Here is a 19,502-nt window from a genome sequence, read left to right as displayed (position 1 = left end):
AAAATGTTTTATTTTTTGCTTTAGCACGAGCAATAAGTGGTTAATTTCTTATCTTTTCATTGAAAGCCCCATTTGCTTTGTGTATCCCTGCGTATTGTGTTGTTTTTAGACAAAATGTATGTACATATCACCCCCTCCTCCTTATAATGATCCGCGAGCAAATGAAGGACTCTTCAATTCAAGTTAGATGTTAGTGATGAAAAATTTGTTGCAAAGATTAAGGTAACGGTTATGTGCATTTGAGTGGAAGGAGGAACGTACTGTGGTCCCAAGAGCCTACGTTTAAGACAGAATTGGTGTGTTCAGCTTAAGTAACAAGTGGGCCCCGAGTTGAGAGAAACAAATAAACATACTAAATAGCTTTACATTCAGCAATAATAAATTAGGCTGGACAGATAGATCATGCTTCGCGAAGGATCAAACGAGTCAATCGTACGGCGACCCGTGGCTTTGTAAGCCAGGAAAGTTGGCGCGCGCAAAACACATGGGGTGACGCTAAATTGAATTTGTACTTCTTCCCCGTGGTTTCAGACGGCGTCAGCATGACACCAAAGCAATAGGGTTTCAGTAGAGGATTTTTACACTTGGTGTACGCGCAACTCCTGCGAACGTAATTATGTGGCCTGGTAACACGTGCGAACTAGCTCAACATAAGATGAGCCCGAACGCGTTAATATACCACGAAATTCGTGGCAACACACCGTCGTTAGTCCACTCACGAGTGCCGCATTGTGGACGCGAAATTCAAAAGCAGTTTCAAATGATTTTCTCTTTCAATTTTTTAAAATTCAAATGCAAACATGTAAACTTGAAACAGTTCTACGGCATTCTCAACTCATTAGCCATTGTGTTCGCTGTCCTATTCAGGAAAAAAAAAAAAAGAAACACAGTAGTTTGGGGGAGAGGGTATAATGTTTGCGCTGAATGACGACATGGTCTGAGCTTGAATGCGGCGAGAAACAAACGGAGCAGCAATATGTATGAAAAGGAGGCCAAAAAGTCAAAAGAAATAAAAAGGTCGGAACTGAAATCGTAGTCGTTGGCACACTGACGAAGGCTCATGGCGCACAGTCTCTTTCTCAAGAAGATCGATTAATGGTCTTATGACGCGATTTGCCTGACGTTGAAGACTCTCGTATGCGTCATATATATTTATATCTCTCGCACAGTGGACTGCGTAAGTTTTCAGAACACTTGCCATTATGTTGGAGTTTACTTAGGTATAGCAACGTCGTACACCCATACCGGAATAAGTAGGATTATATAGGTTTCTCTCCCGAAAATAGGTTAATAAAATTACATACGGCACAAAGGGCAACGAAATGCACCGAATATTCTGCTTCAGCGACACTCACTGGCCGGAATATACTGTTACTGCTTCGAATTCATTTCATTTTGTTTAGCTTCCCTTCAGACATTATTTCCAAAAATGCCTACGAAGAGGGGCAAAAGGAGACTACTTGTCTCCCGATTGGGCCTCGCGCCACATTTTGGACCGTTAGAGCAAACAGAAGGCAAAACAAAGCAATACGCTTTGTAGCGAATAAATGGTGTACATCGTCATCTTCAACAAAATAAATAAACGCGCACTCAAAAATATTTTTTAAGTCCCCGTTACGGACTGGTTCGAGCCCGATTTAGAAAACATGCTCTGGCGATGCCCCTCGTTACGGGACCACGATCATATCACCGCGGAAGAAGAGTGGTAGGAGGCGCTCAAGAGCTCCAACCTCGCTGCTCAACTACCTAGCGTTCCAGAGGGCCCACGGCGCGGCGGTCAGGCACGGCCTGCCCTTACGCATCCGGCGTAAGGGGGTTTCGGAGTCGCTCCTAAGGACCTGAATAAAGTTCATTGCCTGCCTGCCTGTGCCGTTATGGAAAATGACACGCAATATGGTGTTAGTCGTACGGCAATGCATGTCAAGCAACGTATGGCGCTTCTATATACAAGCTTACAATTAGGAAACTAACGAATACTCGCGAATTTAACCACACGCATTCGCACTAGATTTTACGCACACGTGTATACAATAAAGCAATGCATTTTACTGTGTTCTAGTTACATGAAAACCGATGATACTTTAACCTTTGGCCAGTCTCTTCTTAACTTACAACATCTTAGTAGTTTCTTTGGCGTATGCAGTGATTTCAGCTTCTTCATAAACTCAGTACATCAGTTTGGTTATTGCTGGACTGCACTCCAAAGTTCATTGCATATATTTGCTCGACAAGTGCTACAACAAGTACATTACGAAAAATATTTGTGTTCAGGACAGACCAACGAATGGTTAGAAATCTTGTTTTATTTCTGGAATCAGTTGGTATGTGTAGTGGAAAAACGGCATCACTTTATGCATACGAAAGAGCCGCACGTGCTTTCTGGTTGTGTGATTTATTAGGCCTGACTCGGCCTTTTGGTAAGGAAAACAGCTGGGGTACATCCGTTTAGAACGTTTAGAAGTACATCCGTTCTGCTACAGCTGCGCCGGACCAGAATGCAGTACCTAAGTTGGAAGGGTTCTCTATATACACAAGCTGGTTGCCAGTCTGTTGAAGAATGTCTGGAATGATAGCAATAAAATTAAGTGCCGCATAAATTGGAAATGCATACTAAACCTTGCTGTCACGTTGGGATCGAAGATAACCGGTAGCACATATGGTTGGTAATATAAATGAATGATTAATAGAGAAAATGTATCCCGCAAAATGATTAATCTTCATCGATGTCCACTTTTGATTTAACTGACCTAATCGAACACACCTTTTAGGTTAATCGTTTTCGAGAGTTTGGCAAGAGTGGCGCGAACATTCTAAAATCGTACTGGCATGGCGGCTCACTAGCAGTGACTGTGCGGCTGTGGTAGAGCGACTGTCGACTGCTTTTCAGAGCGCCGAGTGATGCTGAGCTGAGTGCTTCCTCTCTCCCCCTCCACCACACACGCCGCCCGAAGCCGGAGGCTTCAAATGCCCTCGCAATTCAAGGCATACCATAGTTGATCGTCGTGTCACTCCCACTCGACTAAATGATGTGACACGACATGCGCGCCGGCTTGGAACACATACTTGGCATAGCAATGGAGTTCATGTCGATTCCAGCAAATCTGCATTGACCGAGCATCTATCTATTCTCGCATGGTGGTTGTGTGGCCATACATAGAATGTGTCAGTTTCATCCAAACAACCCAGACAATTGACATTCCTTCGCTCTGTAGAAAAGAGCATGGGGTTTAAAATTACAAAACTATAATTTTCTTTTCCCGTCTCCCTATACTGCAATTTCTTGCACATTTCAGCTGGACTTCACATTCACTTTTGTCATTTTTCTTATTTCTTGTTTAACTGCACTGTACAGAGATTCACTAGTGTCATGTATGTTATTTAATTCTGCACTGTCATTTTATAACAGATATTTGTTTACCTTTTGAAAAGTCACTAGTGCCAACTATACTTATTCTTAAAGAAGTTAAAGATTACCCTTTTTAAACGTTTATACACATGCGTTTAACTTGGTTCCACGCCTCAAGCACTGAAACAAGGTCCTACAAAAGTCAATAATTGCTTTTTAACTGTTTACAAGGTTCCTGCAAAAATGTCGATTGACCGATTAACCGTTGAAAAACCCTGCATTGAAAGCGATTAATCGATGAAAGACTAAAATGATGAATAATTAACCATCCCTCGTAGCACAGTTAAACAAAGGCAACTTCAAAAGAGCTTCTCATTTTATTTTTTCTCTCTACAGGTTACTTTCGAGACACAGGAGGAAGCTACGATGGACTTTACCAGCTCCAAGCTGGAATTCATTGCTTCGTCGGCGGCCTGTTCGGACTTCTTGCTGTCTTAGACAGAAGACGGCAGAAAAAGTGGACGAAGAACCTGATAGATTAGGCTGTTCCCTTTAATCTGCTTTGATGTAGCTCACGATTTTACCTTACATTGTTTATGCCTTGCATTATGAGAAGACGTGAAACTCCAACGGTTTTTGTTATTGTTGTAACCTTTCGGAAACACCGGAGGCTTCCACAAAAACGGTTGCTGTAAAACGGTAACCGTGAAAACGGTAACATCTTTCCGGAAAAGTGCTCCCAACGCATCATATATTCTATATACTTAACAGAGGAGCACGCAGATGGGTGTGTCGGCTTGTTCTCTGGCGCACTCCTCCCTCTGACTATATTTATTCCCATGCAATGACCGCAAAATATAACTACCATTTAGGTGGTCGCTTTCTCGTTAAACAACAATAGCACCTTAATGGCAACTTTAACCTTGGGTACTAGGCGCGGACACACAAAAGACACAAGGAAGGAGACGGGACAGAGCGCCTCTGTCCCGTCTCCTTCCTTGTATATTGTGTTTGTGTTCGCGCCTAGTACCCAAGATGAATTGTGACCAACTCGCCCAAGAAGACGTACGTTTGCGCAACTTTAGAATTGCGTGATACACTTTGTGAACCTTCTAACTAGCGTTGCCGATATGAAGTTGCGACCTTAATCTGTGAACATGTCAGCCAAACAATAATCCACTGCGGTTTTTCAGTTTTTGACACTCGATTGTAAAGTCAAGTGTAAAAAACAGTGAAAACCCGCCTTATCTTTGCTTCGTAATATTGTCAGCAGCTAAGCGGCCAACCAAACGGGATTGGTGCAACTAGTGATGGCAAGAACACTCTGAGTAACAACACTATCGCCAATTGTGGGTCAAATAAATTAAACAAACCATGTGTCCGCGGTCTGACAAGGACCATCAGAGTATTTCATTTTTCTCTTCCAGTCTACACGCGACAGTTCCGTACAACTGCGCCTGCTGCGCTCGGCGTGAGAGATCGCGCCGGAGAGTGCAGCGCATATCGCGGCCGCGATGGTGTGCCGCTATGAGGCCTCTGGTCACGACCAAGTGCATGCTCTGATTTCTCTCAGCTGCAGGGTTGCGGTGACGCGAGGCAGCCCGAGGGCCCATCTGCGTCGAGAGAGCGACGCGCGCACCTGAACCTGAAGCAGCGTCGTAAAGAAATAAGCGAAAACTTCCAAATTATGGGCGGGAACTTGGCCCCTCTGTCATCCGCGACGTGTAGCTTCCAACGCGCTACTGGAGACCGGAAGGAGATGAAAGCCGCGCATCGATGACAACTTCTGACAACGCTTTTACTTGAATGATTTGATTATTCTTTTCGGAGCTTCGTAAGGCGACGTACGTCCTTAGACCATTGTAGTCAGGCCATTGTACGAACAATTAGAAATTAGTTTCAGGGCCTCTTTAATATACCACGAGCGGGGAGTTTCTGCGGGCCCCAATTGGAGCTGTATTCCTTCAGTGGGAAGCGTTTGTGGGGATGTTAAGGGGCTTTTACTTGCTGGTTTCAGTGTTTATTTGCAGAACTGGGACGGGGGCTCTTATATTTTACGCACTTCGGATCATTTTTACAGGTCTAGCTTAACAGGAATGTTCTAATACATCTCGTTGGGTGTTTATTGATATGATTTTCGGCGTTTAATAGCGGAACTACAGGCATTCTGGTTTACCCCTCCAAGTCGTTTTTGACGTAATAGACTGGAGAAATTAGTACATACAAAACGCCCCCCCCCCCCCCCCCCCCCCATTCCCCCTAAAGATCGTGCTGTGATGCGGTCATCCACATCTCAATTCTCGAAATAAAGCCTCTGCGAGAATGCAATCAATAGCTTGTGCCTGCGAGGCCATCAAGCACCTTTGACGACAGTTTCTGCTTGCTGAAAGGAAAAAAAAATTGCGCGAGAAACGTGCACTGACTGAGAAATATCTTTCTTATATACACCACATGTAACAAGTACAACCAAATCTTGTGGTTCACTTTCTGGCAAAAAGCATTTTCCCCATGAGTACAACGCTTATAAATCATCGAAGGCTGAATAATAAAAAAACAAAACAAAAAAAAAAAAAAAAAAAACACGCAACACATTGTGCAATGATTCCCGCCACTAGTATTTAGCATGGCCGAACGCAATAAAATTATTGGAAGGTAGAACTGCCCTGTTTGAAGAAATCTAAACTCATCCCATTATTAAACTATTGAAGTTAGAACCGGTTGGTTGCACTGTTACTTCGTATAGACCATCCTTAGCACCACTGAGTATATATAGACCTGTAAGAATAAGCCACCTAAATTTGCTAGTGGAGCGTTTCGAGGCAGTTAAGACTGGCCTCTGTGGTAAAGAAGTCGTGTCACACGGCGAAGAGAAAGAGGCCAGTGCGGACGTTAAAGGGGTCCGGAACCGCACCTCGGCCTTGGTGAACAAATACAGTCCGTGGATAGCGTGCGCTGCAGTGAACAGCACCGTAGCCACATTTTGCAGTCGTGCTCGGCACTTGGAGCTCGGAAGTGGAGCGTGAAGTCACCTTTTTCTCAAGCAGTCTTTTTTCAACAGAAGCTTTCTGATCACTATTTTCGGGCTTCTGTATTTCGTCACGTAGCAAAATCGCATACGCGGCTGCTATTGGTCAATAGCTGAAATCAACCAAGGAGGGTATTTGGATCAGTGCGCTTCTCGCAGCTGCAAATTTGTATACTTATTGACGCTCTTCAATGAAGAGGCTGTACAAACCAAAAACCTGCTTTGGAATTTCGATAAAAATTACGTAGCACGAGGTCGCATGGTTGAAATACCGGCCACGGCGACCGCATTTAGATGGGGCCGAAGTGCAAAAACACCCGTTTCCCGTGCATTCTGGGCGCCTTAATGGTCCCCTGGCAGTGTAAGTTAATCCGGAGTCCCCCACTACGGCATTTTCCTTAATCATGTCGCGGGATTTTGCACGTAAAATACCAGTATTTTATTCTTTGAAGAATTTCGCACTTCCGGATGAAGCCGACTATCGTCTGCTTGCACTTGGCCGCGGCCGCCCTCGTAGGAATTAAGGTGGCCACCCTGCTTATTGGTGTCGTAGTCGTCGGGTCTCTCTCATTTGGGCTAGCTTTCAGCACTCAACTAGCCTCGAACCACGCGAAACTTAAGGTCAGGCCACACGCGCGCAGCGTTTAGTCACTCCTGGTCGCTCCTGGCAGATTGAGCCTCGCAGTGAGGTCTTGACAGCGCTTCAAGATCTCCAAGCTGGATGCGGCTACTATCCGTCGGTCAATCTGGTGCAGGACAAAGCCGGTTCACACCACGCCGCACGGCCTGGCTGCAGCATATGTGCGCGAGCGCGCGCTCAAGCTCTTTCGTACATAAAGCAAGCGCTGCTAACAGGCACTACAGTTACGTGTAGCTGGGGTCTGCTACGTGCCCTGGATACCGCGGTCTGCGCTGGGTGTCCGACGAGTCCGCTCATTGAGCGAACTGCGGCTCGCTGAGGACAACCGCGTTTGTCACGTCGTAGGCGCAAAATATCTTAAATAGTGGCACCTAGAGAGAGAGAGAGAGAGAGAGAAAGAGAAAGAGAAGCTGCAATTGCCAAACTTCTGCGAATGCCGGGCGGGCCTTCTGGTTCGGGGCTACCGTTGGCTTTCCCGAAAATCTGATGGCCCGGCACGCTAGCCAGTCCTCGCAGTCAGCATCCCAGTGGAGCAGTGTGCCCTCCCACTGCGCTATATTTCCGTTAGAGTCTACGTGGACAAACAAAATCGAATTTGAACTGTGCGCCACAGTGACGTTAAGTAGGCGGAGCGTTAAGAGCACAGCTCACTCCTTCGTAGTGGAAGGCATAGAAGAAGGAGCGGGAGCACGGCGAAGGAGATCATAGGCAATCTTTGATTGCCAATAACTCCTCTTCTTCTGAACGCATTGAAGTACATGTTGCGCCCAAGTACTTCTGAAACAATCTGTTTGAACTGTAAATCCATTTTTTTGCTTGAATAAAAAGTGGGTTCGGGGCCGTTTAAAGATTCCGAGAAGCCCAACGAGGGCACACATTTGAACGAGCCCACCCGTGACTGCTGGGGCCTGTATGCGCGTGTGCGCGCGTTTGTGACTCCTCCCTTTCAGACTGACTCCCAATGTCGGAACCGACGTGGGGCGAGCTGCACCGACGTGTAGCGAGGGCCGGCCGTAAGCAAGGCGAGAGTCTGTTCTTTCCCATTCCGGGGCGAGATTGTTCTGGGAAGACCACCTTGAGCACACGCTTTGAGCGTTCCTTGATGCTCTTCGTCGAGCAGATTGTCCATCTGCGCGCTCCTTACACAGCGATTAAATAAAGGTTTAGTTATCATCGCGGTAGCGATAATATTGACACTCAAGGCGAATTACCACCGTCGTCATTGGCGTCGACGTGATGTCCCGTATGCAGTCCGAATACGGTAACATAGCCGCTACGCTCCGTACGCTGTTATGTTTCTGCCCTGGGATTTGCCTGACGGCAGGCCAGTGCTGTGGTGTGTCGACCGTGGAGGCAGTATTCATCCCCGCACGGCTCGGGTTTCCTCGCGGCTGCACGGCGTCCACGACGGAAGCGGCCACCGGCTCACGGATTGCCATTGGGCCCCTATCCGTGCCGGCAGCAATGCAGCCCCCCGCCCCCCCCCCCCCCCCCCCCCCAGCGTCCGGCGGCGCCCACACGACGGACGACTTTCACTGTGTTTGGGACGGTTTCCAAAGGAGGGCTGTGTTTCGACTCCGTGCCTTGCAGTTGGTTCCCTTTGGACTTTGCCGGGCCATAAAACTTGCCCGGCGCACCATTATGACCGACCGCCAGATCAGCCTTACGCCGCAGTGCGGTTCCAGGATGCGCCGGCCACCGAGAGCGGCGTTAGGACCACGGAGGCTGCCCGGACCCTCTCTCTCTCGACCTCGTTTCGCCCTTAGGGACTGTCTGGGGAATCTGTAGGCTGAGGGGTGTTATTTAAGCAGCTTGAAGCTGCTCTGTTGCTCTATCCTGATAACCACAACAACATGCGAACGTTGTATAAAGAATTCTTCGCCGAGAAAGCTCTCCTCATCTCTGACTCTGCGTGAAGTGAGGTCCAGACATCCTGCCTGCCACGCATAGCTCGGCACACGCAACAAGTGGATGGCGAGCGGTGGGATCGAGCCTGAAGTATGACAGACGACAGCATACCGAGATCACAGTGACGGACAGCTTAGGGCTGGTGAGTGTGGACTTTGCTCTTTTGAGTGACCAGGCTGACTTTATAGAGGTGCAATCCTAGTCGTAAGAGGGACCTGTCGCATAAACATGTGCTTTGGCATTTCTGGGTAGAGGTCAAGGCATTGTCACACCAGTGTTCCGCGATGGATCTGAACCGGTTGCTTAGAACTCAGCTCATATCTCATTGTGAGGAGCTAGGTGTTGAAATTCAGCTTCAAACGACGAAAGCAAGCATCATTGAAGCGCCTGAGAGCACGGTCCTTGCGAAAGAGGAAACCGTAGAAATGTGGAATGAGATCCTATGGGCCCAAGGCGGACGAGTAGAAGCTAACAGAGCTTCAGATAGAGAAACGTCGACTTCAAGGCGAGTTGAGAAAGACAAGTGGTGGTTCCAGAACCAGAGGGAGCAGGTAGACATGACCTGTATGATCAATCTAAACTTATGCAGCCTTTCAAGGTTGGGCTTGAAAGTTTGGTGTTTGCCTTGGAGCAGTTTTACTCAAAGGTGCCTGAAGCAAAGAAACTTTGGATCCAAGACAGGGATCCTGTCGAGTCGGTGCAGTCAGCCGCTGACCTGCCGGATCAGTATGCCTCCTGCAGAGGAAATAAAGAAGAGGCACACCCCACAGCCAATAGGCAAGACACAGTAAACTCGTATTGTTGCGTAGTGAACGCAATGTGTTCGCGCGCGTACATGTGCGTGCGTCCGTGTGCGTGCGTGCGTGCGTGCGTGCGTGTGCGTGCGTGTGCCTGCGTGTGTGCGTGTGCGTGCGTGCGCGCGCGCGCGCGTGTGTGTGTGTGTGTGTCTGTGTGAGTGTGTGTGCGCGCGCGCGTGCGCGTTGCTCTTTTTTGTGTGCTTAACTATGCTGCACCAGCCGGCCTAAGTCTCTACCCTACTGACTTGGTCTACTGTACATTTCTCGGCGGAACTGGATGCCGGTTTTTCTCTTCGAAGGACGAGAAAGTCACGAGTCGAGCGCACGCAACCACAGATGGCGATGTAATTCACTCGACATCCTATGATTGCTCCGGACAGGTGTGGCAGCGGTTCATGCCTGTTTACAGAAGAATAGAACAGCTGCAAAACATTGCCTCTCGTCTCCCGTGTTCTCGTCCATGTCAATGTCCTGAAGCAGCGGCAGCTTTAATTTGGCTCGTGACTGGTGTTGCATTCATTCCTTCGTTTCCCAGCGTGCGAGCGCTATGACGGGCCCTTAATGGCAGAGTGCTTTGCGATTTTGCTTTGCGAGGCGTGTTTGTATACTTTCGTGTTGCCTTCATTCTTTTTCTCGTACTGTCCATTTAGCGCACGTGTCGGTAGACGGTTTCTATTGTAACGAGATATCTGCGTCACGTTGCGATGCGTTCCATCCAATGATTATTTCTGGCCCTTCTGTAACGTGACACTTACACGTCACAACATTGCAAGACTGCCCGCATTTGCTGCGAGCGCGCCTTGTGTAAACCTGTTATCGGCTCTACCCCAGCTCGTCTCGCTGACCATGCCTGTACATGCCGCACACTCCTGTCTTTTTCCATCTGTGCAGCGCTCGCCCTCTTTTATGCTTCGCTTCCCAGGCTGTGCTTGTGCTCTTGTACATTTTGGCACTGTGCGTATCGTTGCAGAGAAGTACACGTAGACAGGCTATTTATTGCCTGCTAAAAATGTCTACAATATAGAAGTACAGAGCCCAGCTGAACCAGGATACGTTCCTGTTCAGTGATACTAGCCAATCACGTCAATGGATCTGAGAATTAACAAAGAAGATCGTGTTTGTTATATTGTGACAAATATAATTTAACTGGTTGTAACTTGATTCTTTAAGACTGATTTGTGCGAGAACCACGAAAATGCAACTATGCAAGTTACCAATTTGAATCAAGTTTGCCGAGATGGGAGGAAAAGTTCAATTGTTGATGCTTTTTTGAAAGAAATTTAGAATGACACTACGAAATAATTTGCCGCAGGGGCGTGTGCACACCTTTGCCGTGTACGTGTAAAAAAATAAGGATTCTGAGGGTTGAGCCAGTGCCGGGTGTTTGGACCTTCATGGCTTCTCCGTGGAGGCAATTTGTCTCTTTGGCCTCCGCTTCACGGAAACGGTACCCCCAGATTGATCCATCCGGCGGAAATTGGTAGTTGTCGCCTGAAAACATGGTGTGTACCCACGACGGAGATTGGCCATGCTGGATTAATTGAAAAAAACCCGCAAAAAATAACAAAAGCGGTCAAGGCAAACATTCAAAACGAAGCATCAGGTAACAACATGATAACATAGTTTCTGGTTCATTACGAAAAGAGCAGAGGTTAGTACTGGATAAACCAGATGCATGAAAGTAAAAATTAAGGTGGGGAACTCTACGACGGAAGCTTGAAAACATTACCTCGCGGTGTGAAAAAAACATTTAATGTTGTTTCACCGAAATTTTAGATGTCGAAAGTCGTCTGCCGAAAGTAGGGATGATTTATTCCAATTCAGATATAAGAGGCGTTTAAATCTAGCTCCTGTTACAACGTAGAAATCTTCAATAACATTTAAGACCAGACCCTTTAGTGACGACGGTGCGAGTGAGTGAGATCTCGTAGCCATCGTGGCCGCACAGCCCATCTTGCGCGGCACTACGTTTTTCTTCTGCCACATTCACCATTCCCTCCTCCTCCGCTTTCCGCCTCATGGTTCCGCTGCATCCTCCTCCTCCGCTTTGCTCCTCGCACTGTGTTCGCTATTGGCGCCTTTCTTCATTCGCTGCGCTCATTCGCTCTGTTACGAGAACGCCTAGGGACGACGCCGACGCTCGCCGCAGAAGCGGGCTTCTGAGAGCTACGCTCTAAAAAAATGTGTGGCCGTCGATAGCGCGCCAACTAGCTCTGAAAGTGAAATCTGGAGAACTGATGAAAACTGATTGCAAGCGGGAGAGGGATGCATTGCAAAGCTTTAGGAAAGTCAGGACAGTAAGTTGCATCAATCTCGACTCATGCAGAATAATTCCAGCCTCCAGATAAAGCACATTCTTAGCCACAAAACTTTGCAGCCCATGACAAGGACGCAGTGTTTGCCTTTCCAGTTGTCTTAAAGATCTTAGCTTGTATGTTGTACATCCTGAGAAAAAATACAGCCACAATTGAGAATGGGACTGACCTAAGGATTATAAATCATAAGTAGCGTAGTCCTATGCATACCTGTGTTTTTAGTGTTGAACAGGCACAATAATCCAATTGCACGCATCCCTCTTCTTGCATTTGCTTCAATTTGATTCTGCCAGTTTATCTTAATATAGACTCGAACAGCAGAGTTTTCTAATCTAGAAATTAAAATGACATGTTGGGCACTGTCTATGATTCTGCATTATCTAAAGTTACCAATATGTGATGACAGGTTCCTCGGGTGTGCGTTGTTAAACTGAGGCAGAGCCTCAGTTCAGGAAAGACGACGCCATTAAAAAAAACAAATTAATACCCGATTGAAAAGAATGTGAACGAGAATCTACGAGAATTGTTGCACGCTATTATTGCTCCAAAAGACTACGATTTCTCGCCGATTGAACGTTTCCTCGTACTACAGGTGTGTATGAGAATGCGTTCTTGCTAATGAACGAGATTCTCATACATCATGAACGAGTTTGTTTGTACGAGCTGAGTGCATACAAGATGAACGACCTTGTACGACCTGCAAGAGAATGAACCCTAAAAAATATTTGCACTTCCTTTACATATTTACTATAATAATTGAAATAGAATTCTTATAAAATATAAATTATTCTTATAAATTATTAAATAGAAATATACGCTCGTCTGTATATTTATCATGTAATTACTTCTTTATTTTGGAACCAATAAATCTGAATCTGAATCTGAATCTATAAGTGGTGCTACATGCATGATCACTTGTGCTGACCTTACTGCAGCACTGTCTTGTTGTAATGGTTTGTTCACAATTCTGCGGTAAATAGTAATTTTGAGATGCAATATCAGATGAAGTAATGCCTTGTATTTGTCAATAAAACAGTATACAGGTTCTTTTGCATAGCCATTGAAGTTTTCATTAATAGCGATGTCCTCTGAATTTAAGCAACATCATGCCATTCATCTCGCAAGTGTTGTTTATTGGATCTTCCAATGGTACTTTGATACACCAAGTTTGCTTACAGATGACCATTGGAATGTGTTCCTTGAGTGAGAGCTTGCAGGGCACCGGAAAAAGTAAAGCCAACCATTTATTTTCACTTATGCAATAATATAGCGCATAGGCAAGAGCGGTTTTGCTTAAATTCACACAGGTAAGAGTGCTCCAGCGTCCAGAACATATAGGTTACTCAACAAAGTTTAGTAAAAAGAAGTGTTTTTCTGCAATGCTTATGACTTCTAAAGGAAGATGCATTACTGTGGTAGAATAACCTGTCACATTAGCAGGCCACTAGAACAAGTTATCACCATAAAAAAAAGGAAAAAGACTGTTTGATCAACAATAATTACTAGTATAGAAGCAACACAAGTAACAAGCCTAAAATGTAATTTTAGAAAGCATCATAAACATGTCCAGCAAACTAAATAACTTTGAAACTACCCCTCTGGCAGCAACGTAAGAACCCTGGTGGCGTACTGGTTTTGACATTGCAGAGCTAAGCCAAATAGCGTCGGATAAAATCCCGGTCACTATGCCCGCATTTCAATGGTGGCAAAATGCAAAAACATAAGGTGCATTGGGCGCACAATAAAGAACCTACTAGAGTGTTCAAAATTATTCCGGAGTCCCCCACTAAAGCGTCCCTCGTAATCATATTGTGGTTTTGGCACAAATAATCCAGGAATTCAATTTACTTAGGGCAAATACTATATGCATAAGGACAAATGCTTATACAGAATCATCTGACACCATATACAGTTAACAAAATGTCATACTTGCTAAAGTAAGAAATTGTCAGATGATTTGAGCAAATATGTATTTATCCGAAAATTATTGCCATTAGTTTTATATGGCCCATTCTGCCTTACTTTCTCTTTAACTAAATTATATGTACAGTGCAGGTGCTCACTACACCTAAAAGATTAGAGCCACTCCTAAAAGTGCATGGTATTGTTTCAAGCCACAGCACAAGTTTGGTTTATGAATGAATGAATGAATGTTTATTTCATCTTGAGTACAATTTCAAGAAAGATGCAGGAGCAAAAGGCGCACAGCACCTGCAGGGGCCCCTGTACCCGCAATATACGCTTTTATTATGCATTATTTAATGGTAGTTCATTGGCAGTGAGCGGACACACATAACGCTACATATTTTATCACATTGTACACTAGTTTACAGAAACTGAGAACAGAATTGACAAAATTATTGGGTTACAGTTTGTTTACTAATATAGATGGTGAAATAATAAAATGTTCCCCTTAACCCCTCTTCACCCTTCCTCTCCCGGTCCACAAGCAGTAAAGTACAGGTTATACATGTAAATTACCATAGTACACTAAAGTGCAGCATATAACCGTGAACATGTAGGTATCCACGTAAAACAAAAAAAGGAAAAAAAGCAGGTTATAATATATTTATGTTGCAACAATCACTCTATCAAACACTGTGTTAGTAACAATTCCTTCACATTGTTTTTGAAGGCGTTTCTAGTCATACTGAAATCAATGTTATCTTCTAGCTTATTTAGGATTGTTAGTACTTGGTACCTGGTTGTTTGTAAACCATAATTGGTCCTTGTGTTAGGGTCCGTTTTCTTTTTAGTCTTATATCGTAAGGGACTTCCTCAATGTTTTGGTGTATATATAGTGCATTGTTATACATATACTGTAGTAGTTTAAAATCATAAAAGTCGTTAGCTTTAAGGATTCGGTATTTAAAAAATAATGGTAATGTGCTTAGTTCATAACATGGTCCCTGACAATTTTCATAAATGCTCAATATTTTCTTTTGTAGAATAGTGAGCCTGTTGTAGTTTGTTTTTGTTGTGGTGCCCCATACCAATATGCCATACGATAATCTGGAGCGGAACAGTGAAGTATATAAGTTTTGTTTCAGCCAGAAAGGTATTAAGTGTGCAATTTTATACAAGCATCCAACAGATCGGGAGCGTTCGGTAGCTACATTATTAATGTGTACATTCCATGAAAGGTGCGCTTGGAACCAAGCATCAAAACACTTTTGCTCCTTAACCCTAGTTATCTGTTGCCCTTGAAAAGCTAAAAATATTTCCACACTTAGTTGTTTGTTAAGTGCACGAAAAATTATGTACTTTGTTTTCGCTGTGTTAGGCTGTAGCCTATCTTTTCGGAGCCAGACCGCGAGGGACGCAAGCTGGGTGTTGGCCCTTCTTTCTAAATCTATTAGATCTGTGGACTTAAAGAAGATGTTAGTATCATCGGCATAGGTAATAAGTTCAGGAGAGTTGGGTATAGTTACGATCTCATTAATGTAAACAAGAAATAAAAACGGTCATAATATTGACCCCTGTGGAACTCCTTCTGTTTAGCTGTGATGATGTGGTGTCTTTTATATGCACGATTTCATAGCGGTCACTGAAGTAGTTTTTAAAGAGCTCTAGTACAACTCCCCGCACACCATATCTAGACAGCTTGTGCAGTAGGATATTGTATGAAGTCAAATGCTTTGTTTAAGTCTAGAAATAAACCAAGAGTTAACTTTTGACTGTCAATGTTTGTAAGTATGCTATCTTTGATACAGCACAACGCTTCTTCAGTTGATCTGTTTTCTTGAAATCTATATTGGCCACTATACAAGATTTTGTGTGTATCAAAAAAAGAAATCAGCCTTTGGTTAATCACACTTTCAAAGATTTTCGACAAAATGGAAGCACCGATATCGGTCGGTAACTTGATAAATTATTTCTATCGCCTCCTTTAAGTATAGCTCTTACTCGTGCTATCAAGTTTATGTGGGAAAACACTGGTTGATAGCATGAGAATAATAATGTGAGCAATTGTCCCCGAAACAAGGTGAGATATTTGTTTTAATTCTTTAGAGCCAATTTCGTCAATTCCAGGGGCGACGTTACTTTTCAGCAGCCTTATGGACGCTTCCACTTCGGTAGGCGATGTTGGTTCCATGAATATTGTTTGTTCTAACATGGGTATAGCTGTAATATTAGTCTCAAAATCAGTGGCATTAGGCTCTTCATAACATCCTGCATTTATGAAATTGGCATTCATTGAGTTAGCCAGATCCTCACCACAAGTAGTTCTACCATTTATAGTTATATTTTTATATCACCAAACTGTTTCTTTCTATTAGTTAATACATTTATCATTTCGCACACCTTCTTAGGGTTGTCATAAATGTTCTCAAATTTTGCTGTGTAGTAATTATTTTTAGCTTTCCTTAAATCATTGTTCAGAGAATTTTGGAATATTTTGTATCTACAAAACACTTCAGGATCCCGGCAACTGAGGAATTCGTGGTATAATTTATCCTTATCCTTTATACGTTGATATGGACTTTTGTTTATCCAAGGTTTTCTGTATTTTTATTTCTACGCACCACGATTTTCTTGAGCGGAAACGCTTTGTCAAAACAGCTATAGACCATGCGAAAAAATATATCATATGCAATGTCGACATCGCTCTGCTCTATTATAACGCTCCAGTCATGTCCTTGAACTAAGTTAACGAAAACCTCGCGTGAGCTATCATTTAAGTTTCGTAGAAAACATACCTGCTCATCAGCCTTATTTTCATATCGAGTAGTTAGTAGAAAGCGTGGCAGATGGTCGATAATATCGGATGAAAAAACACCTGGTTTTATATTATCCGCGCTGAGGTTTGTTATGCAGACATCCAATAACGTAGCACTGTGCGTTGTGATTCTAGTGGGTATATCCATATAATTTCGACAGGCGTACGTTGACAACAGGGTCGTAAATTCTCTAGAGTACGGCTCTGAGGATTTCAGGTCAATATTTATGTCGCCCAAAATGACAAATGTGCCCCTAGAAAGCATTGTCACATAACAGAGTCTCAAAGAAATGACAATTTTATTTTTTTCCTAGGGGTGGCCTATAGACAACTACTGTTAGTATCTTGCCAACGCGTAATGCTAAACATTCCACATCGTCATTCATGACGGATAGGTGAGGCAGCTTCTCATATGTAAGTGTGTCCTTAAAATATATAGCAAGGCCCCCTTCCTTCCTTACGCTACGGCACAAATGCTCAGAATGGTACCCAGGTAGACACGGTACTTCATTTCCGTGAATCAAAGTTTCTGAGAACATTATCACGTCAAATGATACGGTACAGGAGCCTAGAAAGTGGGTAATGTCATCAACTTTGTTGCTGATGCTTCTACTATTGATATGCAGAAAGCAAAAATTATTTTTGGAGATAGACAATTTAGAATTAAAAGCATCAATCGTGTAATAATTTATCTCATCTTCTAGCGCGGCCATGACAAAATGAGGGCCAAAAATGTTCAGAAGACGCTACGCTCGCAAGTATGCCACTATGAATGCGCAGCCGTATCAGCACATATCTTACTCAGATCTGCTTGTGTGGCGACACGGATTACAGGCGAGCCTTCATCTTTTCTTGCCAAAATTTTCCCGCCGTTTGTCCAGACAAATTTCCAGTTTGCAGCTTTCTTTTTTTGATTGCGGCTGAAAGCAGCGCCTTATTGGCTTGCATGAGATTCTCGTTTACGTAAACGGGCGTCTTCGTCTTACTTCTAAGCACTGAACTGTCTATCCTTTGTTTTCTGCATTTAGACAAGAACGCGCTGCGTTTGCTCCGTCGCATAAAACGAGCAATAATGATGTGTACACCCTGCTGCGAGCCACGTACCCAGTGACACGTGTCAAGATCGGCCTCTTCGACAATCTCACCGACGACTTCCCAATTTTTTTTTTATTGTGTTCACCGGATCATCTCCCGCCAGTGCTCCTTTTATTTCTACATGATTGAGGCTCTGGCATTGCTCCAATTCTTCACACTTTTGAAGGAGCCTTTCGTTTTCCGCTTTCAGTGCGCTATTGTGGTTTACAATGTCATGCATTTCCTTCCTGAGCTGTTTTATGTCATCTGCTATGCCCTTTACGTCATTGCAAATGTCCGTAGAGAAGGATACACTGTCCTTTGTTTCATTAGCGTGTGCAACGAACAGACTGGACAGCTGGGTTGTCAAGAAACAAATCACCTCTCTTTTATTCTGCGCCGTTATTTATAGTCGAAGGTGGAAAGGGTTAGTAACAGCGAGGGGCAGGTACATGCACGTGGCAATCGTGCATGTAGATAGCGCATGTGCTTTCATCAGATATGATACATCCTTCAGTTCTCTCATATCTGATCTGTAGTCTCGTTTGAAAATGTCAAATGCCCTCACTAATTCCCGGAGGTCTTTTATAGTCCTTGCATCTTTTTCAAAATCGCCACCGGCGTCTTTTGCAACTCTCTTTGCCGTGACAAACACGTTTACAAACACTTTGCGCTAGGTTCGGCAGCAGTGCGCAGAAAACAAATAACCCCAAAAGATTTTTGTGAAACAGATGTCTCACCTTAAGGTAAAGTAAAATCCCTTAACGTGTGCGTCTTTCGAAGCACCGCTGCCGAACTGAGCGATAGACACGCTGTTGCAGCTATATATCGCTGACGGTTCCCTGGTGGCCTTCCTGGCTGGTATCGCGGCGATTTCCCGGCAATGGTCACGAGAAGCCTCCCTTCCGCTGTGCGATGCCACGGAACCACACCTGTTTGTCTTGCGATGGCTGTAAGGCAAAGCGAAATCCCTTAACGTGTGCGTCTTTCGAAGCACCGCTGCCGAACTCTTTACGATTGTTAACCTATGCAAGCGATTTTCACACTTCTTTGATATCACGGACTCCTGGGCAGGATCACTAGGGACACTTGACCTTTTTTCATCTGTTGTCCACAAAATGATGCTGGTGAAGACATTAACCTGAGTTAGCAATTGTTAATGCATCCTGTTTCATTATGGTGAATTTAGGGTCACTGACCCAAGTCATGCCAGCAGAGCTTCTGTTCTGGCAGGTTAAGTTTGTAGCCTTGCCTTAGAAAGAGCTTACTGTTGGCCCGTTCCATGGTGCAGGTCACTCTCGTCAGGGTTGGGTGAATTGCCGCAGTGTTGATTCCTTTGTGCAGAATGGCAGTTGAAGGCTTAGTGGGCTTGTAGGAAGACAACCTCCAGATAACTTTGTTGTTTCAATGGGCTCTTTTAGTTTTAATACATCAAGTTTTCTTGAGACTGTCTGCACAGGTGGTCCTTTAGTGTCGCCGCGAAGTTGATATTTAGCTGTATGTCCTAGAAGACACAAATAATGATGTGCTATAGTTCACTCTTTGCAAAGAACGCTCGAGTTTCCAAGCCCTTGATTTTCTGTCAGTGCTGAGCTCTTGCTGGCAGGAATTTCTTCCCAGCTAGCCGAATTATCTTGAGGCAGCACGCTGACACTACATATGCCTTCAACTGACTTT

At 44.4% G+C, this 19,502-nt stretch overlaps 1 protein-coding gene across 4 annotated transcripts in view; it reads left to right on the top strand.

The window, feature by feature from the left end:
• Positions 1–5,926, top strand: part of LOC126525269 (monocarboxylate transporter 9-like) — a 32,275-nt gene extending 26,349 nt beyond the window's left edge. For all 4 annotated transcript variants that reach the window (XM_072287292.1, XM_055067595.2, XM_055067594.2 and 1 more), the window contains one exon: positions 3,743–5,926. In XM_072287292.1, the coding sequence (XP_072143393.1) occupies positions 3,743–3,888 (146 nt within the window). In that variant the 3' untranslated portion in view covers positions 3,889–5,926. The remainder of the gene's footprint in view (positions 1–3,742) is intronic.
• Positions 5,927–19,502: the final 13,576 nt, after the last annotated feature.

The sequence above is a fragment of the Dermacentor andersoni genome, chromosome 3 (assembly GCF_023375885.2).
Source record: "Dermacentor andersoni chromosome 3, qqDerAnde1_hic_scaffold, whole genome shotgun sequence".
NCBI classification, from domain to species: Eukaryota; Metazoa; Arthropoda; class Arachnida; order Ixodida; family Ixodidae; genus Dermacentor; species Dermacentor andersoni.
This window is presented reverse-complemented; position numbering and strand designations above follow the sequence as displayed.